Below are 19606 nucleotides of genomic sequence, written 5' to 3'. Positions count from 1 at the left end.
TTCCAATTAAGATCCTCAAATTTTCAATGTAAAAATGATAAAAATATGGTTTTACTGGGTGTGATCCGGATTTGGTTCATGTAGTTCTTATTGGATCCAGATATGGTTTTTCTTATAGTAGACCTGATTAGACTCGGGTCCAAACCCGATACCATACCCAGAAATCTGGTCCAACCCTGATTCCACTTGAGTCTGAACCAAACCCGATCGGTTGACACCCTTACTCATACTAGTTATACAATGTACCACTGGGTTTTGAACTTGCAAGGTCCCACCACAAGGTGACGTGCACTGACAACTCCTGCCAAACAAGCGGCCTTGTGTTGAGATGTTGCAGGTTCAAAACCTAATGGTATAGTTGAATAACTGGCAGGGATCTGACTAACCCCAGCTTGCCTTTACAAAACAAAAAAAATAGAGTTAGACAAAAATGCCATTTTCAATTTTTTTCTTTTGAGAGAGAAGAAAAATTCATTAAGGCTATGTTTGGGAGCCCGAGTCGGAAGTGTGCTTGTCGGCTCCGCTGTTTGGTGTCAGATTTTTTCATAAAACCAACCTAATTTGACATTGTTTAGTCAGATTTGGTTAGGTGAAACCATATCCGATTGTAATCAGATGTGGATATGGTTTTGATCTTTTGTTACTGAATCTGATGGTGATGGATATCAGGATTTCATGGACATTTGAATCCGATTATGTGTAAAAAAGCAGATTTTTTATAAGCTTTTCATCATCTGAGTCTGAGTCTGAATCTAAGTCTGAATCCATTTAGGGAGATCCAATTAGTCAGATTTGGTATTCGCCGCATCCTAATCCGAACCATTTACATCCAAGTGTGGAGCTCAAATCTCAATCATGATTTCTTAACATCTTCATTGGCCCAATTCCAACTTGCCAACAGAAAAGGGAAGGAAATTATGAAGAAGAAAGGGTGGTTGAGTTGAGGTGAAGAGAAAATTGTGATAATGAATTAATAACGTTCTATAGTAGGTGGGGTAGTCCATGACTCGAAGGGCTGCAGCCAGTGGGCCAGCATAGTTGGTTTATCAAACTTAATTTTTTGGATTTATAACTCAAAGAAACCACAACCGGCATGAAGACATGGTCGTGCTGGCTCAGCCTGCCATACCTATGGTCGTTGTGCGGGCATCGTAAGATTCCGAAACTAGAACCCTTGCTCTTGAGGCTTATTCTATGTGTTGGCTCGCGCAGAGAGGCGACACCCATGAGAATCGAACCTTGACGGCCTGTCCAGCAGCCAAAACCCTACCCCACTATGCCAACCCCCCTTAGGGCAAGGTTTATCCAACTTGTTGCTTTTATACCACTCTATATGGATATATGCACCTATGGTGTTATGGCACAAATATGGCTGACATTTTGAAAATATCATGATTTTAATGCGATATTTTTAGTGGTCAACATTTCCCAAAAATAATGTAGTATTTTAAAATAATAATGTCAAAACTTTGTGTTTTTAGTGTGGTTTTAACCTGTCATTAACATGAGAAAAAACTGTTTTTGCAATTAATATTTTGTGTTGTCTATAAGTTTTCTGTAATAATAGACATATATTTTGTATATGCCGATGTTTTTAAGAGAAAAATTAGGTTTTTAAAAATATTTGAAAGTGTTTCCAGGAAACGAGATTTATGACTATGGTGTGCGTGCACTAACTGAGATTTTGTATGTGTTGAGAGAGAGAGAGAGAGAGAGAGAGAGAGAGAGAGAGGGGGGGGGGGGGGGGTGGTCAAAGTAAAATTAAAAATGAGCAAAAAAAAAGTAATGGATTTTGGAATTCCCACTTTGGTACGATGCCAACTTTCCATTATCTCTTTCTTTTATTTTAAAACAGATTTTGCTGTGGGATATGGAGTAAACAATTATTTCCTTGTATTAAAAATAAAAATCTAGATAATGCTGACGACCTTATAAAATAATCACAATAAACAATGCTTAAACCGATGTCCTCCATCTAGGGTAATAGGTTAAACTAAGAAGAAATAAACTTGGAACACTTGCATAATTTGTAGACCAACAAGTTCAATTTGTTCACCAAAAGTCCACAAAGAAATTAGAAAAAACTCATAGAGGTCCTAAGGGTCTTAAGGTAATCCCTTAATTACCTTGACCAAGGATTGGTCCAATCAGGTTGTTCATGCTGGTGAAAAGGTGAAGATGGGTGAGGCCTCTACTCTCCTAGTAAAAGTTAAGTGAAGTTAGGGTTAGGGTTTAAATCACTAAACCTATTAGATATGTTGAAGAAAAAAAATGAGGGTTAGGATTTGACATTACATAAACTCAAGATAATATTATGAATGAAAAGATGAAACTAAGGTTAGGATTTGAAGTTTGAACACAAAATGCATGTGAAAGGCTTGTCATTTTTTTTTTATATATTTCTATGGAGAAATATCCCCTGGATCATAGACCTAACCGCGTTGGCTTTACCTGCCCTACTTACGATCGTTGTTCTGACAACATAAAACTTTGTGGGCTTACCCCTTGACTCCGGGGATGGAGTCCTCACGCTAAGGCTTGTCGCTTAGCATATTTGTTTCTTCTTTTTTTTTACCAAAAACACATAAAAGTGACACTTGTCTTCTTGCATTTGTTCATTTGAGAGCTGCCAATATAGAGATTAGTTAAGGGTCTACTGTGGGAAAACCTCCATAATGGAAGAAAAAGGTCAAGTAGAAAAACTTATCTCTAGAATACTTCTAGAAGCTAAAGTTTGTTTCATTCAAGACATGGGGAAGATGAAGCATAACTTGGGGATTCCTGGTTCTCTTTAGTTTACTTTGTTTTTTGTGCTTGTGAACCTCGTTTATGATTTTCTTTTTTTTTATTCTTTTAAAATATATTCAATTTTCAGAATAATTTATGACTGCACCTGCTTAGCTTTTATTTTTTTAAAGAAATGTACAAGTTGCTATATTCTATTTCTTTCCCTTTTCATGGTTTTTTAGTTACTTTGGTAACCTAACTCCAAAATATTCTTTGTGCTTTTGATCTTTTTAGCACTTCCCTCAAATTTGAAGCTTCACTAAAATCCCAACAGTCAATACCAATCTCAAATTTACTTTTTAGAGATCTTCCCCTGCCTACCTGTTCTTTTTAACCTTTAAAAAATCCCTACTTTTACTGAACAACTGGACTCCACTCATTTGGTAGCCTAAGCTCATGAATGTCACCAAGCTGAAGAGTTGTTATGAGTTCGAAATTCACGGGTTCACATAGCTTGCGGTGAGGCCCAAGCTAGGTATACTTTTCTGTGGGCAAGGAGGACTTGAGGTTTTACACTTACCGAGTTGGGAGTGAGATAGTTTTTTTGGTAAAACAAAATTATTGTTGTGGCTTCCAATCCTTTTGTTTTTAGGTCCCGCAAGAACCTTCTGGTCCTTGTGTACATTGTGGACGGTGAGGATGCCAACAGCTCAGGGGTGTCATCAGGTCGAGTTTACCTGAACCTGACCTGAACCAAACTCTATAGGATCTGGGTATGGTGATAAATAGGAAGACCCGTGTCTGGACCTGACCTGAACCAAACTCTATAGGATCCGGGTACGGTAATAAATATGAAGACCTGGGTCTGGACCCGGGTATAGTTTGTGAAATTTTATACCAAACCCAAGTTCCAATTAAGACCCATAATTTTTCAATGTAAAAATATTAAAAACATGGATTTACCCGGTATGACTCGGGTCTGGGTATGATTTCTCTTATGATAGGTCCAATTAGACCTCAGGTTTGAATCCGATGCCATAACCAAAAATCAGGGTCCTGGTTTTACCTGGGTTTGAACCAAACCCGCCCCGTTGACACCTCTACTAAATTTGCTTTCCAGAGTAGGGATGGCAGTTGACTGAGGAGAAACAGGGTCTGGCCCCACCTTTCCCTGTTTGGACTAGGGATGGAGGACATGAAACAGAGATGGAGGTGGGGATGAAGGTTAAAATCAAAACTTGAGTGGGGATGGACTTATGCTTTCTCCTGCCCCCTCCCCCTCAAATCGCTCCATTCCCAATCCTTCTTTAGAAATGACAATGAACCGAAGAGAAATGGATCTTCGCCCCTCCTCGCCCCATTTAGAACAGGGATGGAGGACATGAAACTGGGATAGAGGCAGGGATGAAGGTTAAAATCAAAACTGCGGCAGGGGCGGGGACAACGTCTTCACCCTCGCCCTGTCTCAAGATTAGAACCTCCATCCCCGCACGGGGATGGATTTTAACCTCCACCCTCGCCTTCATCCCCGTTTCATGCCCTCCATCCTTGGTTCAAACAGGGATGAGGCAGGGTGGGGGCCCGTTTCCCCATAGTCTATTGCCATCCTTTAAAAGAATTGGGGATGGGGCAGGGCTAGGCGGGGATGGGGCAGGGCAGGGAAAAGTATAAGTTCATCCCCGAACGGGGATGGATTTTAACCTTCATCCCCGTTTCATACCCTTCATCCCCGGTCCAAACCGGGTGAGGCGAGGCGGGGCGGGGCCCCACTTTCCCCCGGTCCACTGCCATCCTTACTCGACAGATTTGGTAGCCTTTTGAACTTTCGTTTGTGTGAAAGTAAAAGGAAAATCATAACTAACGCATTGACTTTTTAAAGATAACGAGTCTTTGTTTTTTACTTAAAAAAACCAGAAATAACTTTTAAGAATAAAGAAAAGAGGGAATTTTGAATATGGTAGAAAAGCATCAATGTCACGTAGAAAGGTCGACGACCTAACCCTTATTCTGCTTTGACTCTGGCCTCGAGCCCGCAATCGTGGCCGTCCGATCCTCTCCTCTGACTTAGCCGACGCCATTAAGCCACGGCTTGAGCCGAGCTGAGTTTACCACAACAATGAAAACGAAAAAAAGAAAAGAAAAACTTGACTTGCTAACGTCGGGATGCCAACGGATCCAATTCGGATCAGTTAAATACATAGAAAAGTTGGATCCAAATCAGGTCCGAACATCCAAAATCCAAAATTTTGTCTACTGGATCCAGTCCATTTGCATCCCTGCGTCCATGTATTAACACCCATTAACACTCCTTACCTAACTCCTATATCTGAACTCGCTCAAATGACAAATTATTGAGTTCTAGTTTTATCGTGCCTTGAAAATGAAAATCTAAACTCAGATCCGTAAAATTGCAGAAGTTTCTTTTTACTAAAAATACATATAAAAGCCAAAGGGTTCTCCCCTTGTTTGGTAAGAGCTGTTAGTTCACATCACTTTGCTTTTGGAACGTTGCAAGTTCAAACCCCAATGGTACGATTGTATTGCTAATGGCGGGTCTCAAGATCAGAGACCTAGTCGTGCTGGGTCGGACTTATTTTTAAACCTACTATTTGTATCCTTCGCTGTCAAACCCAAGCAGAGTAGACTTTATCAATAACTACTCCTTGGAATTCTCTGGCTTGAAAAGAAATTACTATAGTCACCAACTACTCCTTGGAATTCTCTGACTTGAAAAGAAACTACTATAGTATTGTTTATTAGTCTATATTCTCTATAAGGTACTAATATGCCATATATGTGATGCATATTTAGTCTATGGTTTATTTTTTGTTAATTTTCAGTTGATAGTGATATTGTTTTGATAGAAAACATGGCTAGGTGTTATGTGTTTTCCCACCCATAATAATATCCAGATTCTTCCATTGGTTGGCTCGCTTCAACCAACTTTGGCACGTTTTTCCTTTTTTTTTTTTTTTCTTGGAACAGGTTAATATAAAAAAAAATGGATTGACCATCCATATGATATGAATGAACGGTCTAAAACTATCAACCAATTTCATGTAATGCTTCTCTACAAGCAAAGATGAGTTTCATCAAGGTATGAGAGTCAGAAGGAGTCATGAGTTTGCAAAAGTGAAAACCATCAATTTTTAGGTATCGTTTGGATGACACCCCAAAACTCACTTCAGTTTAAAACTGGAGTTTTTGTGCTCAAAAACCAAGTTTTGGTGTGTTTGGGTGATACAAAACCAAGTTTTGGTAGAACTTGGTTAATTGAAAAAGGTCCCCCCTTCACCAAGTTTTCAGACTGGTTTATTGCTCCCCTACCACCAAATACTCTCAACTCTCTCCCTTCCCCCCACCTCCCTACAACTTGGTTTGAGTTCCGCCAATTTTCGATCCGTCACAGGTTGATTTTTTTTTTTTTTCAAAATTGCTGGTGGTTGGCCCGACATTTTCCGGCCAGCCACTAACTAGGAAATGGCCAGTCAACCACTTTTTTGTATTTTTTTTACCTGGTTAAACATTTTCCGACCAGCCATTTTCTTTTTCTTTGGGTTTTTTTCATAATTTAATGGTTGGCCGACCATTTTCTGACCAACCACCTGTCAGGAAATGGCAACCTGTATTTTTTTTAAATTTTTTGCGACAAAAAAAACCCGAAAACCAGGCTTTTGATCACCCAAAAATGAGTGCCAAAAACCTAGTTTGAGGCAAAACGTGGTTTGCCAAAACAAGGTTTTGCCCTCCTGTCATCCAAACAGGGCTTTAGCAGCTACTAGTTACTGATTTTTAGTTGGAGTGTGAAATGCGAATGCAAATGAGAGGGAGTCTCATCTCCTTTCTCCAATCTAAAAAAAAGAAATTTAAAGTGTGGATCCAAATTTATTTAATGAACCGGAATCATATCCCGCTCCGAAATCAAAGGCCAGATCCTCAACAAACTTAAACTTCAACCCAGATCCTCAAATCTCATCCCAACTCCTAGGTCCCAAACAACGGCCGTGAAAGCTCCATGGAAAAGCTGACACTATAGAGGGTGTTTGGATACACCCACTAGTCCAGAAAAACAAGACAAGCTGAAAATTCCCCTTTATTCTTTGTCATAGAATCCTACCTTATTATCCCATTTTTATTCGAACTCATGACTCATCCAGTTTATCTAGATAAGTGGGCGTATTCAAACGCCAGGCAAAGCTAATCTAAGCTAAGCGAAAGCCCCTTAACTCCACATCATCAAAGAGGTGTCTACCTGGACACTACGTGCTGTCGTGGAGATGACATGGCCAGAGGGGGTGGGCATGCTCTGACCCCACCAAATATTTTGAAAAAAAAAATATAAAGAAAAAGTAACAGAAAAATATAAAAATGCATAATTGGATACAAGTCAGCGCAATAGTACGAGAGGTCAGGGTCTCTCTCTCTCTCTCTAAAACAAAAATAAAAGGAAGAAGACTCGCTCTCACTAAAGAGGGAGAAGACACACAGAGAGAGAGAGAGAGATTTTGATTGTTGTTTTACGCTTTTGTTTTCGAACTCCAAAACCTCTCTCTCTCTCTCTAAAACCTAACCCTAACTCTAATCCACCATTGGAACTCCTGCAACGCACCTTGCTCAGAAGGAAGCTTGCTCAGAAGTGAGAGTGAGAGAGAGGGAAGAGGGAAGAGGGAAGAGGGAAGAGGGGAAACTCTGGAGAAGCGGATAATCAAACTCTGAACGAGATGGGCAACGGCGTCTCTGCACTCCTCCCCTGCGTCAGAGGCAGGCCCCCCGAACTCATATTCTCGGAGGAGCCCCTCGACGAGACGCTCGGCCACTCCTTCTGCTACATCCGACACGGCCGCCGCCTCCTCTCCCCCTCCAATTCCGCCCGCTTCTCCCCCTCCGCCTCCGGACGTTTGACCGCCGCCGAGACCACCTTCCGCTCGATCTCCGGCGCGTCCGTCAGCGCCAACTCCTCTGTTCCTATCGCTGTCTCCTCCCAGGGCGGCGCCGACCACGACGGTGGTGGTGGTTTTGGCCTCTCCTCTGATTGTGGGTACAATGCTGGTGGTAAGAACGGCGACAATTTCTTCGTTAGCAGCTCGTTCTTTAGCTCGATCCCTCTTCAACCGGTCCCTAGAGTTCTGGTTCAGCAGAGCCAAGAGTTAGGGAATTCCGGTAGGTTCGAGCGGGGGTTCATGTCCGGGCCGTTGGAGCTAGGCGCGGCCTCCGGGCCGTTGGAGAATTCGGATGGTATCAATTTCTCGGCCCCTTTGGGCGGGTACTATCTGAAGAAGAAGAGGAGGAGGAAGGGTTTATCTGGGGTTGTGATCAAGAGGGCGTTCCATAGGAATTTCTCGGACAAGAAGAGGCCTTGGGTCTTCCCAGTGCTTAATTTTGCGGGGTTGCATCAGTCTAGAGAGGGTGTTAGTTGTAGCGGTAATGTGAATAGTAACGACAGTTGCAGCAATAGGAGGTGCTGCGATTATGTGGAAAAGGAAGGTGAGAGTAGAGATTTTGGTGGCAACCTTCAATGGGCTCATGGGAAAGCAGGGGAAGACAGAGTGCATGTAGTCGTCTCCGAGGAGAATGGGTGGTTCTTTGTTGGGATTTATGATGGTTTTAACGGGCCGGACGCCCCGGAATTCCTGATGTCTAACCTTTACAAGGCCGTTTTCCACGAATTGGAGGGCTTGTTCTGGGAAATCAGGGAGGATCCTTCTTCAAAGGGAGTGGGCGAATGTGAAAGGGCGGATGGTGTGGCGGAGAATTTGGTGGTATGCTGTAATGCGCATCACCCACCTTTGGAAATCGACGAGAAGAGGTTGCAGGATGATGGTTGCCGCAGTTCGATGAAAGGAGAAGGTGATCTCCTGGAGGATAAGGATAGAAGTGATGAGAGGCAGGAAAATGGGTCGGTTGGTGAAGGAGCTGAGGTTGGAGAATGTAGTAAAACGTTGCCTGGGTCTGTCAAAAGAGTGACCTTTAAAGAAGAGGCAGTGGAGGTGAAAAGAGGGAAGCTCTTGCGGGAACTGCTCGAGGAAGAAGACGATGAATTTGACTTTTGGGGCTCTGGTCGTTTTGGTTTTCGTGTAGGCAATGCCATAGCTAAGGATACCGGTTGCGATGGGTCATCTTTAGCAGCAGTGGAGGCAAAGGTAGGAGATGCACGGGATGGGAATGGTGCATCTACACCTGTGCTAATTGAGTGCACTGATTCATCGCATCGGCACGGAAAGGGGAGATCGTTACTATTCTCTAAGCTTAAGCTTAGTTTTACCAAGCACAAGGAGAATCAGAGGAGATCGTCCCGTTGGTCATATGATTTAGACAAAGAGAAAATTGAGGTGGAGAGCCAAGCCGATGAAAGATCGAAGCATAGTTTGCGGAAGTACAAGACTGGTCCTGTTGATCATGAAGCCGTCTTGAAGGCTCTTTCCAAGGCACTTGAAACCACTGAGCTTGCGTATCTGGATATGACGGACAAGGCACTTGATCAGAACCCTGAGCTGGCGTTGATGGGTTCTTGTCTGTTGGTGGTTTTGATGAAGGATGAGGATGTGTATGTGATGAATGTTGGTGATAGCCGCGCTATAGTGGCACAATATCAACCAGAATTAGATGCTTCTTTCAGGGTGACAAACGACCAGAAAAATGGTGTATCAGCCTTGGAGGGCATCCTTGAAGATTCCTCTGATCTTAGCGGAAGCTTACGTTGTGGAGAGGCTGAATTTCCTGCTGAAGAGATGAAGTTGGCGGCTTTGCAGTTGTCCACCGATCATAGTACCAGCATCGAAGAAGTAAGAATTTAGTGGGGTTGGCTATGCTTGTGCATTTTATTGCATTTTAACATTATTATTTACTTCTTGAACATCTTGACTATTGAATTCCGACTTTTTCTTTTCATGGAAATTCTATAACTCTGTTGTGATGTTGCTTTATATCCTTTTAACTAGTAAACCATCGGAAGCTTGAGTTTATTGTATGCTCCTTATTACATTCCAAACAAGGCTTATTTTTGGTCTCTGAGTTGCAGTTTATCATTCTATATGTTCGTAGTATTCAGATATTCATGTGCGGAAATATGGGTAATTAATGGTTGTGGCCTAGTTTTGTAGTTGCGGACTTATCACTTTGTGAAAATGAAATGAACAATCATTAATATTTATTGTTGAACAATATTGATATCATAAATTTTCTTTTCGGTAGAGCAAAGTGTTTAGCTCTATTTCTTAGCTGGGCTTGATTTTCTTACATTTTGATAAACTCTAAGGATTTTTTTTCTTTTTAAGTTATGTTATATTCTGGACTTCTATTTCATGTGTCTGATGGGCTACTGAGGCCTGATATATACTTTGTTGTTGAGTTGTGATCTTATGCATTACCTTTGCCATTGATGTGTATCTAGTGCATCTTTACAATCATATAATGAACTCGTACATTTCCAGATCCTGTAAAACTAATTTGTGGTTCCAAGTTTAGTTGCTTTCTGTATGGATATGATATCTTGGCTCACTGTTGTCAGTGGATTACTTTATTTTGGTTTATGTTAACTGCATATCTGAAAATTTGATACGTATGGTTTCTTTAGGAAGTAATGAGAATCAAGAGAGAACATCCAGATGACGGCCAATGCATTATCAATGACAGAGTGAAGGGTCGTCTGAAGGTTACCCGGGCCTTTGGTGCTGGGTTTCTCAAACAGGTTTCTTCAGTGCTACTCCTTTACCTTGACAACATTAGTTCCTAATTGCTTCTTGTCAAGTTTATTTTTCTAAAATTAAATCACCTTTTTTTCTAGTACACTACTTAATATCGGTGGAATACAAATTATGTGGCATCAATGCCTCATGCTGAAAAAATTCTTCAATGGATTGCCTCATCAATTCACTGCTCTATTGTGATAAATGTGACTTATTCCATAAATTCAGTACTTTTGAAGTCTTTAGTAGGATAAAGGAAGCCAACTACCTTCATTTTCCCTTTCAAATTTCCAACTGAGATTAGGTGGCTTACTATTTGTTTATGTATTTTCAGGCAAAGTTGAATAATGCATTGCTTGAAATGTTCCGGAATGAATATATTGGTACTGCACCGTACGTTTCCTGTTCTCCTTCTCTTCGCCATCACAGGCTTGGTCCAAACGACCAATTTTTGGTCCTCTCATCTGATGGCCTGTATCAGTATTTAAGTAATCAGGAAGTGGTTTCTCATGTTGAGAATTTCATGGAGAAGTTTCCTGATGGAGATCCTGCACAGTATTTAATTGAGGAGCTTCTTTACCGGGCTGCAAAGAAAGCTGGTAAGATGAAATTGTTAACCCATGTATAAATTTCTAAATTTTATGTCTGTTGATAATATGTTGAGTAATATCCCTTTTCGTATGTTGTTGTCGAAATGCATATTTAATCAATGTGGATATGATGTAAAATGCATGGTTTTAAAACTTGTTGACTCATCACTCGGCTCGTCCTTGAGTGACCCATGACTCGGCTGGGTCAACTCGGTGACTAGGCCGGGTCATGTTAACTTTATATTTTATATAAAATATATAAATATATGTATATGTTATAGTAGTTTATCAATATATTATATATAATATGCATTATATGATATTTTTATAATATATTTAATACATAATTTTATTAATATATGTATAGCCATATTTTTATATATAATATGCATAATATTTATATTATGTTTTATAGAATATATGTAATTATATATAAAATATATTATATATGTATATATGTGCATGACTCGCCCATGAGTCGGTGACTCATCCATGACTCGCCTGGGTCCACTCGGTGACTCGGCCGAGTTTTGTTCAAAACAAGTTTTTACTCATTTTTGACCCAGTGATTGAGTGATCTGGGCCGAGTCAACCAAGTCACTGGGTTGACCCAGCGAGTTTTAAAACTATGGTAAAATGTATTATGTCATTATGTGCAGTAGTAAATGTGTTTATCATCTTACTTTTTAATAATACTATGTTCTTGTACTCATATATATAATATTCATTCACTTAAAAAACATAAAGAAATATTCATCTTGAAAAGAGAAAAAAAAAACAGTAAGTGTGAATTTGTATCGTGCTCTCACATGATGGATTGTATTCAAGCTGATGTCTTTACCAAATCATTGCTTGTAGTGAAGAATCCTCTTCTGTGCTAATTTCTTTCTCCCTTAAGTCTTAATTTCTACCTTAATCAAATTGGTTGAATTCATGGCAGGTCCAAGAGTGGATCATATAGATGAACTGTGAAAGATGTTTGAGTTGCTCAGGAGATTCCGATGAACCCAGTTGTTGCTATTTCGGGTGAAAAATCTGGGAAACTCAAGTTTCTGGCACTTACACTTTGAGAAAATTAAATATTAAATAAAAAGTAATCAATTATATATATATATATATATATATATATATATATATATATATATATATATATATATATATATATATATATATATATATATATATCAAAGCTAAATTTTTGAGTTCTGAAAACTGTTAGAGGGCTCAGCCATAACCTGATTTAATGAACTTGAGGAACAATTTTGGTGCATGCTTCTACAAATATTCCTCTACTTTCTTTGAGAATCCGAGTCTCTTGTGGGTTTTAGAGATACAGAAGACCAGCAGCTGCGCTGACACAAATTCACCCATAAAAATGCATGTGTACTAGCAGCCTTTGCCTTGAATGAATTTACAATTTCTTATGCTGATCCCTAACTACATTACAAAGGATATTTTATTCATTCTGATCGGATCTTGCTGTGATCATATCCGAGTACTCATCGAATCTACCACTTTGACAGACCTATATCACATGTTTGTTTAGTTATTGTATTATGATTTTTGAGTTAATACCTTTTGTAAGTTCTCCAGTCTATATACATGCATCACATGATACACAAGTTTTAAGAAGTTTAAAGCTAATCAACAATTATAATGACAATGGAACCTTTCTGGTCTGTTTCTACCATGTGATGTTTGAAATTGAAGGCTTGACTTGCACTAGGGATGAATAAGATAGTATGAATTCAGCATCTCTGTTGACTTGAGACTTGGCTACTTGAGACATCTGTATTCTGAGTCGGTTTGTGCTGATTTTCTATGTTGGTAAAAGGCATAGCTTTTGCCTCTGATTGGTCTGTCAATCCAACTGCCATCGAGTCTAGATTCTGAATTCTTACTATCAGCCACTGGTTCTGTTAGCCCACATCGACATCTTTTTCTTTCAGGTATGGAATTACATGAGTTATTGGATATACCACAAGGGGAACGCAGGAAATACCATGATGATGTTACAGTCATGGTAATATCTCTTGAAGGGAGGATATGGAAGTCCTCAGGGAAGTACTTGTGACTATCAGCAGATAGCATCTTCCAGTGGGTTCTTCATGATTCAGTGACTAGCATATACTGATTTGGCATTGCTACTGCTACAAGCCTGAAGTCTGTGAAACATCTGGTTTATTCAGTTTGTGTTGCCCGACTAACCTGCCATCCTCGAAAACTCTTTATTTTTATGCCCAGTGGTATGTAAGCTACCGCCGGTCACACCTGTGGCAAGAAAAAAGCAATGGAATCCGAAAGGCTAGTTTGTCAGCTGCCTACCATCACAGACTTGAGACTTGCTATCAGAGCCTGTCTTAGATTGGAAGCACAAATCACAATGCGTGTATCCATCTGATTCATTTGGTGAAGGAAGCTTCTTGCAAATATGAAGAGGCAATGAATGCTGTGGTTACTGGTCTTGGGTATTCTTTTTGGGTTCAGTGATCCGAAATGCCAAGCGATGCTGATAAGGCAATTTTCAGAGAGGAAGTATTTTGGCTGTTTCAATTTTTTCCGCCGTTTTCAATTTTCCTTTTCCTTTCTGAATTATCTTCCTTTGTGTCGAGGCCTGTGTAGAGTTTTTATATGAGAAGGTGAGAAATACGGTCTACCCATGTACACAAGATTGGGGAAATTTAATAGGATACAAATAGTAATCAACCAAGGTAAATTTACCAATTACGGTTGTAGAGAATTTTTCAGTTGAAATATAAATGAATACGACCTTTGCTATTGTTTCTTTCTTCTTCTTTTTTTTTTCCTTTTTGGGTGTAAGAATTTTTTTTCTATAGAGGAACGGGGGAACCACCACAGAGGGGTATGAACCAGGGCGCAACCTAGGGGTGGCAAAATCTGACACGACTTGCCAACCCGCTTCTTAGGCGGGTTCAGGTTTGGCTTAAACAGGTTCGTGTCATAAACGGGTCGACCCGCCTAACCCGTTTATTAAACGGGTCGGGTTCGTGTTAGGGGTATGCCAACCCGCCAACCCGGCTGACCCGTTTAATAAACGGGTTAGGTGGGCGGGTCAACCCATTTACCTGAACCCGACTCGCCAACCCGCCTGCCAACCTGTTTACCCGACCCACCTGCCAACCCATTTACCTCACCCGGCCCGTTTATTAAACGGGTTAACCGTGTCGTGTTCGGTTACCCATTTGTGTTTGCCACAGCCGACCTGTTGAATAAACGGGTCGGGTTCGTGTTGAGGTATGCTGACCCGCCAACCAGACCCGATTGCCACCCTTAGCGCACCCCTTGACGAGGGAGCCACCTGCTTCGGCTTATGCAAGGGGAATAATGCCTGCAGGAATTGAACCCAGACTACCTGTCTGATAGCCGAGGCCAGTTCCAACTACCCTAACCCCTTGGGTCTGGTGTGAGTGAACTTAAATACGATATTCATGTGCAGTTGCATGAGAAATCCTTTTCATTTTCCTCCAAAGTTCTTTAAATTCGAGCAGCACATGAATGCTAAGCTCGCCGTTTCTGTCCAGTGGTTGATCTCTCTCTCTCTTCTCTATTTCTAGTAGGTGTAGTCAACTCAATAACTTCTCTCAGAAAAAAAAAACTGATAAATAACTTCTAGCAACATTCTTAAATGATTTTTATCAACTTGTTGGCATACCCACAGGGTGCATTTTGATCCTTTTGATTTAAGATCTGAGATGGGAAGGTAAGACCCACATGAAGGAAAAACCGTGACTTTTGAAGTTTTCAGCAACTTAGGTAGTAACTTCTAGATCATTGGGATTGGGATGTTTGCAAAAGATGCACAAAACCTTGTTGAAACCTTTTTCGATAAGCAAACCTTGATGAAACCTTTCAGATACAGATTTGGCAAGAAATTTCCTATTTCATAGTTGTCCTTTTGGCTTCTAGCATAAGCTAGATGTGAACAGTGGATGGTGCATTTTTTTACACCTTCCTATGTTAAAACTTATGAAATCAAATGACAGCTGGATGATTAGGTCGCACTTACAAGAGAAGGTTCTCGGATTGGAATCTTCGGTTATTATTGAGAGGGGATCCAGGGAGCGCCTAAGTGTCCCCGGCATGTGACACAGCGAATCACATGACAGCATTGCATGAGGCCCGCGGCAGCAGATCGCTGGCCCCACATTGAGCGATCCCCTCTCGTCATTATCCCCCAGCTTGCCTATAAAAAAAACAGTATTATGAAATTTGATTGCATCCAATATACACAGAGAGAGAAAGAGAGAGAGCTTCAGTTAATCGGCACCATAATGAAATGCCAACATATTGAGATAGAAATGTAGCTTTTATTTTTCTCTCGTCATGCCCAAAAAGATAGTCAAATTGTATACAAAATTGAAAGGATGTTTCAACTAAAAAACTACAAAGCATTTATTTAGCAGTCAATGTATTCACCACAAATTTAGCTATGTGATGTCCTGGCACAACGCCATATCCTACTAACCTTTTGTAAGTCTAAGAGCTAACACCATAGACACGAATCCTCTGTTCTATCACAGTATCACAAGGGCAATTTTTCCTAGTCTGTATCTCGTGGACCTCATTGCAACCAACACAAAGAACCTGATGAGCACAAGGTAGAAAAACTACAGAAACCTCCTTCATGCAAACCAAGCATCCCCTATCACACTTGATCTCTTTACAAGATGACTCATGAACATTTTCTAGTTCATTGCCGCACTTTTTATTTGATTCTCTTACTTTCTTGGCCATATCTGCATCGAATTGCATGTTTGATAAGCAATTAAGCTGACTGGATTTCGGCGATGCTTTAAGTCGTGAAAGATCCTCTTCAAGCCTTTGGAAGTCATCCTTGTGTCGCTGAAAGTCTATTTCAATCTTGAGGCGCAAGGCCTCCTGCCTCCTTGTAATATTAACTTCGGTTGCTTCCTTAGCTCTTCTTTCCTCCTCTGCTTGTGAGATTGCTACCTCCTTCGCTTCCATTTCGCACCTCCACTTCATCTGTCACAAGGCAATTGTTATAAGACTCGGGTACATAAAAAATTGATTAATCCTTCCCCCATATCTACTCACAATAGAAATGATTGCATATATTTTTGAGAGAAGGGAAGAGAGCAAGAAGCAAGAGACAAAGCATAAGGATTAAGTGATACCTCCTAAAAACATTTCCAAAAGACGACTAATTCAATTGGTATTACAGTTGCAGCACACCAAATATAGAGAAATGTTAAAAATAAAAAAACAATGGTAGCACGGAAGTATTGCTTCTTGCTAACCTCGGCTTCTTTCTGTGCCTCGATGAGCTGCAACTGTTGCTGCAGATGGCTATTCTTCCGTTTCTTCTCGGCCACCTCCTCCTGCAACTTAGCTTTCTGCTTCACCCATGATAAGAGTTTCTTCTGGCACTTTTTGTCCCGCTTCTCAAGCTCTAAACATGTTTTAACAGACTCAGCTGCGCTTAATTTTGCAGCAACCATTTCAGCCCTGATTTCTGCATTCTCCGTTTCAAGACGTTTTACAGCTGCATTGGCTTGATCAACTTGAGCACCTGCCTTCTTTAAAGCACCTTCCAGTTCAGAGAGCTTCTTCATGATTACATCCTCAAGTGTCAGATTATTCTTCTGCTGTAAAATTTCTTCCCTTTCCATTCTCAACATCTTAAGCTCGGTGAGATCACTGCTTAGTTTTTTAGCAGCTTGCAATGCTTTCTTTTGAGCCCACTAAATTCTCTCTTGCAATTGCCTCTCCAGCATTTCTATTTGGTGTGTCAATCTGAAAATCATTTCCTCTCTTTGGTCGACTGCTCCATCAAGCTTCTCATCAAGATGCATGTTTTCCAGATTACCCACAGTGGAAGTTACAACATCAGGGTTACCAGACTCCCTGGATTTTTCACAATGTTCAGGGGACATTTAAGATCCAGAATCAGTTCCAGGAGGCGGTACAGAGCTTGCACGACCGGTCATCATGTGCGCAGCACTCGTGCTCTCATACATGATACCTGGTTGGGGCTTCAGTAAACTAGCACATTCTGATAGCCCATTCATCCCAGTATTCCCTTTATGGTGCATGCAAGAAGTGATTGAAGGATGCAAGCAACCCGAGGAAGAATTGAGAGGAGCGTGTCCAGCGGCTTTTGAGACTTCTGAAACACCAGAAGAAAACATTGTAGCAGAGTTCCTTTTTAACATTGACAATTTCACAGAAGGTGACATGTTCAAGCTGTTCGGAAGTACATCAGTGTTGATCATTGTAGAAGTCAAGTTTGTAGCATCTATATCTTTCATGAATCCACTGATGGTTAAACCTTCATCTCCAAACCCCAATCCACCATACGCTTTGCAAGGCTCAGACGCTTCAGCCCCAGGCACCAAATTTAAAGGAGAAGGACGAATGGGTACAGGAACTAAAACACCCCTAGGCAATGGAAACTCCAATGCACTCGCCCGATCAACATGGAGATCGCTCATTAGGAGGCACCACATTGCATCCCCTTTACTCAATTGGGGCCTAACTTGCTGAAGCAAACACACAATCCCGGCTAACGAATACCCCACCAATTGTTTCAACTCTCCAAAAACGAAAGCAGACCCCTCTGGACCACCTTTAACACCAATATTCAAGTACTTCAATGAATTGTGAATGATGTTCGACAGCACATCCCCGCTCCCGTAACAATGCCCGTTTCTCAATACCGCCTTCAACGCAACATCCTCATCATATCCCAACGATACAATCTTGCTTATAGCTTCATTGTAAAGGAATTCCAAATTCTTCAACAACAATTCCTCTAATTGTTGCTCAGCACAGATTCCCCACTCACTTCCATCCATCTCACGGAAATCCGATTAACACTTACTGCAGCCTGAACATGATTTCCCGAGAACGTTACCATCTCCCTCATTCATCAAGCCCATACGAAGCTTAATCTCCCTACTGTTTCCCGTGGTCTCCTTCCCATCGTTAGCCATTTCAGAATCAGAAGATTCAGAATCAAAATCTGGCACTCCCTCTGGATTGCCCACTAAGCAAAAACTCAAACCCAATCAAAGTCACTATCAAAAGAAAGAGAAGCCATGGTTCAGATGTCGATCACCAAAAGAATGTCAAATTTGAAACGAAATTTATGCACTTTCTAACGATAACAAAAACACCCAAGTGATCAAATTACACGATAACTGAGATAACCGAAACACCAACACCCAAAGTTGCGACCCTGAACATAAGGAAGATCAGAAACAGAGATAATTAATCAAAGATACTAAAGACCGACTCATAATATCAAGAATTAACTTCGGTTGATCAATTAGCGGCGTTAAGGAGACTTACAAGCGTTTGCTGAGAGATTCACTTCGAGTTCTCTCCCTCTCCCTTTCTCTACTTCCTGATTCTGAAAACCCTATTTCCTCTCCAGCAACCGAGTTCCAAGAAGAACGAGAACCGATGAAAAATGGGTGTCCGGCAATTTATGCAAAGAAAATCTGGGAATGCCCAAAATCGGGAAAAGGAAGAACTGGAGAGGAAAATGTAAAACGACGAAGCTTCTTGGGAAGATGACGCTCAGACGTTGATCCAAAGAAGACAACAACCGAAATGGGAACTTTAAGAATCCCACTTTCACCTGCTCACCTTTGTAGGTTGATCGGCTTGAATATCCATGGTTCGGGTCTAGGTTGATATCCGAATCATTGATTACTGGTTAACGGTTGCTTTAGATACGAGAAGCCCCTTCCGGGTCCAATTAACAGAACAAGCAGATCTGATTATGGATTTTCATATCTCAATCCAAACCAAAATTAATGGTGTACTAGTACGTGAAAATGGTAAATTGGATCCTAACCTGATATGGATTCTTTCTTACCAAGTTTTGGTCTGAATATGCATCACTTCGGTACTTTACCTGTACCCGAAAAGAGTCCGAACCACCTCATGCAACTGAAACCAACATTCTTTGCTTTGCTGGTGTACCGTGTACCACGAGTATTTGAAAGAGTACATGAAAACTCTGTCCTTTTTTAAAGAAGCTATATCATCTTGTCTTCGTTTTCATTTCATTGGATAGGATGCAAATTGCAGCATGCCACCCATCTCAAAGATGTGAGATACTCAATGAGGGTGGCCAAGTTGTTATGTCATCATTAATGAAAGAATCACGGAGAACAGTCACTTGGATAATTGATTATATTTAGCTTTAACTGTGATTTTTTTTTTCCAAACCAAAGTAATCAATTCAAGGTGCCTATGGTCGATGGCAGAGCTCAGCCTTTTTTTTATGGGATGGCATCATTTTTTTTATTGATTATTTCTTTTTTAAGGTTTTTGTTCCTTCATTTACTTACTGTGAAATAAGGTTGCCAGTACCTACTCATGTTTTATATTCTCTTGCATTTTTTAACTTCAGTGTCTTATATTCTCTTGCATTTTTTTCTTCTTTTTTGCCAGGAACACTACTCATGACACCAGTAAGGCAAAGAGTTGTGTGGTCTATCTATGGTAATTAGATCTTTGCTGGTGCAATTTTTCTGAGGTTCATGAATGTTTCTCTTCTTTTTAGTATTTTTTGTGCTTGAATTTATACAGCATGTGCTTGAATCTAAGGTA

General features: G+C 40.7%; 3 protein-coding genes across 3 annotated transcripts; 1 reads left to right on the top strand and 2 right to left on the bottom strand.

The window, feature by feature from the left end:
* Positions 1-7448: 7448 nt before the first annotated feature.
* Positions 7449-13238, top strand: LOC149819197 (protein phosphatase 2C 29-like). Its single transcript, XM_089986356.1, has 4 exons — positions 7449-9509; positions 10301-10414; positions 10747-11011; positions 12952-13238. The coding sequence occupies exons 1-4, from the start codon at positions 7449-7451 to the stop codon at positions 13074-13076; spliced, it is 2565 nt and encodes an 854-aa protein (XP_089842482.1). The 3' UTR covers positions 13077-13238.
* Positions 13239-15336: 2098 nt separating this feature from the next.
* LOC149819196 (MND1-interacting protein 1-like) lies at positions 15337-17040 on the bottom strand. The gene is made up of 2 exons (XM_089985627.1): positions 16282-17040; positions 15337-16006 (listed from the first exon to the last, which is right to left on the bottom strand). The coding sequence occupies exons 1-2, from the start codon at positions 16660-16662 to the stop codon at positions 15500-15502; spliced, it is 888 nt and encodes a 295-aa protein (XP_089841753.1). The 5' UTR covers positions 16663-17040; the 3' UTR covers positions 15337-15499.
* LOC149819195 (MND1-interacting protein 1-like) lies at positions 16918-17838 on the bottom strand. Its single transcript, XM_089986355.1, has one exon. It carries the CDS (start codon positions 17836-17838, stop codon positions 16918-16920), a length of 921 nt encoding a protein of 306 aa, XP_089842481.1.
* Between the last annotated feature and the right edge of the window lie 1768 nt (positions 17839-19606).

The sequence above is a fragment of the Nuphar pumila genome, chromosome 13, assembly GCF_984573655.1.
Source record: "Nuphar pumila chromosome 13, dmNupPumi1.hap1.1, whole genome shotgun sequence".
Classification (NCBI taxonomy): Eukaryota; Viridiplantae; Streptophyta; class Magnoliopsida; order Nymphaeales; family Nymphaeaceae; genus Nuphar; species Nuphar pumila.
The sequence above is the reverse complement of the archived record's forward strand: the minus strand, read 5'-3'. Positions and strand labels throughout refer to the sequence as shown.

Coding starts and splice junctions, on each gene's coding strand:
- LOC149819197 (XM_089986356.1), top strand. CDS start 7,449: ATGGGCAACGGCGTCTCTGCACTCCTCCCCTGCGTCAGAGGCAGGCCC. Junction 10,415..10,746: donor GTGCTGGGTTTCTCAAACAG/GTTTCTTCAGTG, acceptor ATGTATTTTCAG/GCAAAGTTGAATAATGCATT. Junction 11,012..12,951: donor CCGGGCTGCAAAGAAAGCTG/GTAAGATGAAAT, acceptor TTTTTCTTTCAG/GTATGGAATTACATGAGTTA.
- LOC149819196 (XM_089985627.1), bottom strand. CDS start 16,662: ATGTTGAGAATGGAAAGGGAAGAAATTTTACAGCAGAAGAATAATCTG. Junction 16,007..16,281: donor AGGCACAGAAAGAAGCCGAG/GTTAGCAAGAAG, acceptor GCCTTGTGACAG/ATGAAGTGGAGGTGCGAAAT.
- LOC149819195 (XM_089986355.1), bottom strand. CDS start 17,838: ATGGATGGAAGTGAGTGGGGAATCTGTGCTGAGCAACAATTAGAGGAA.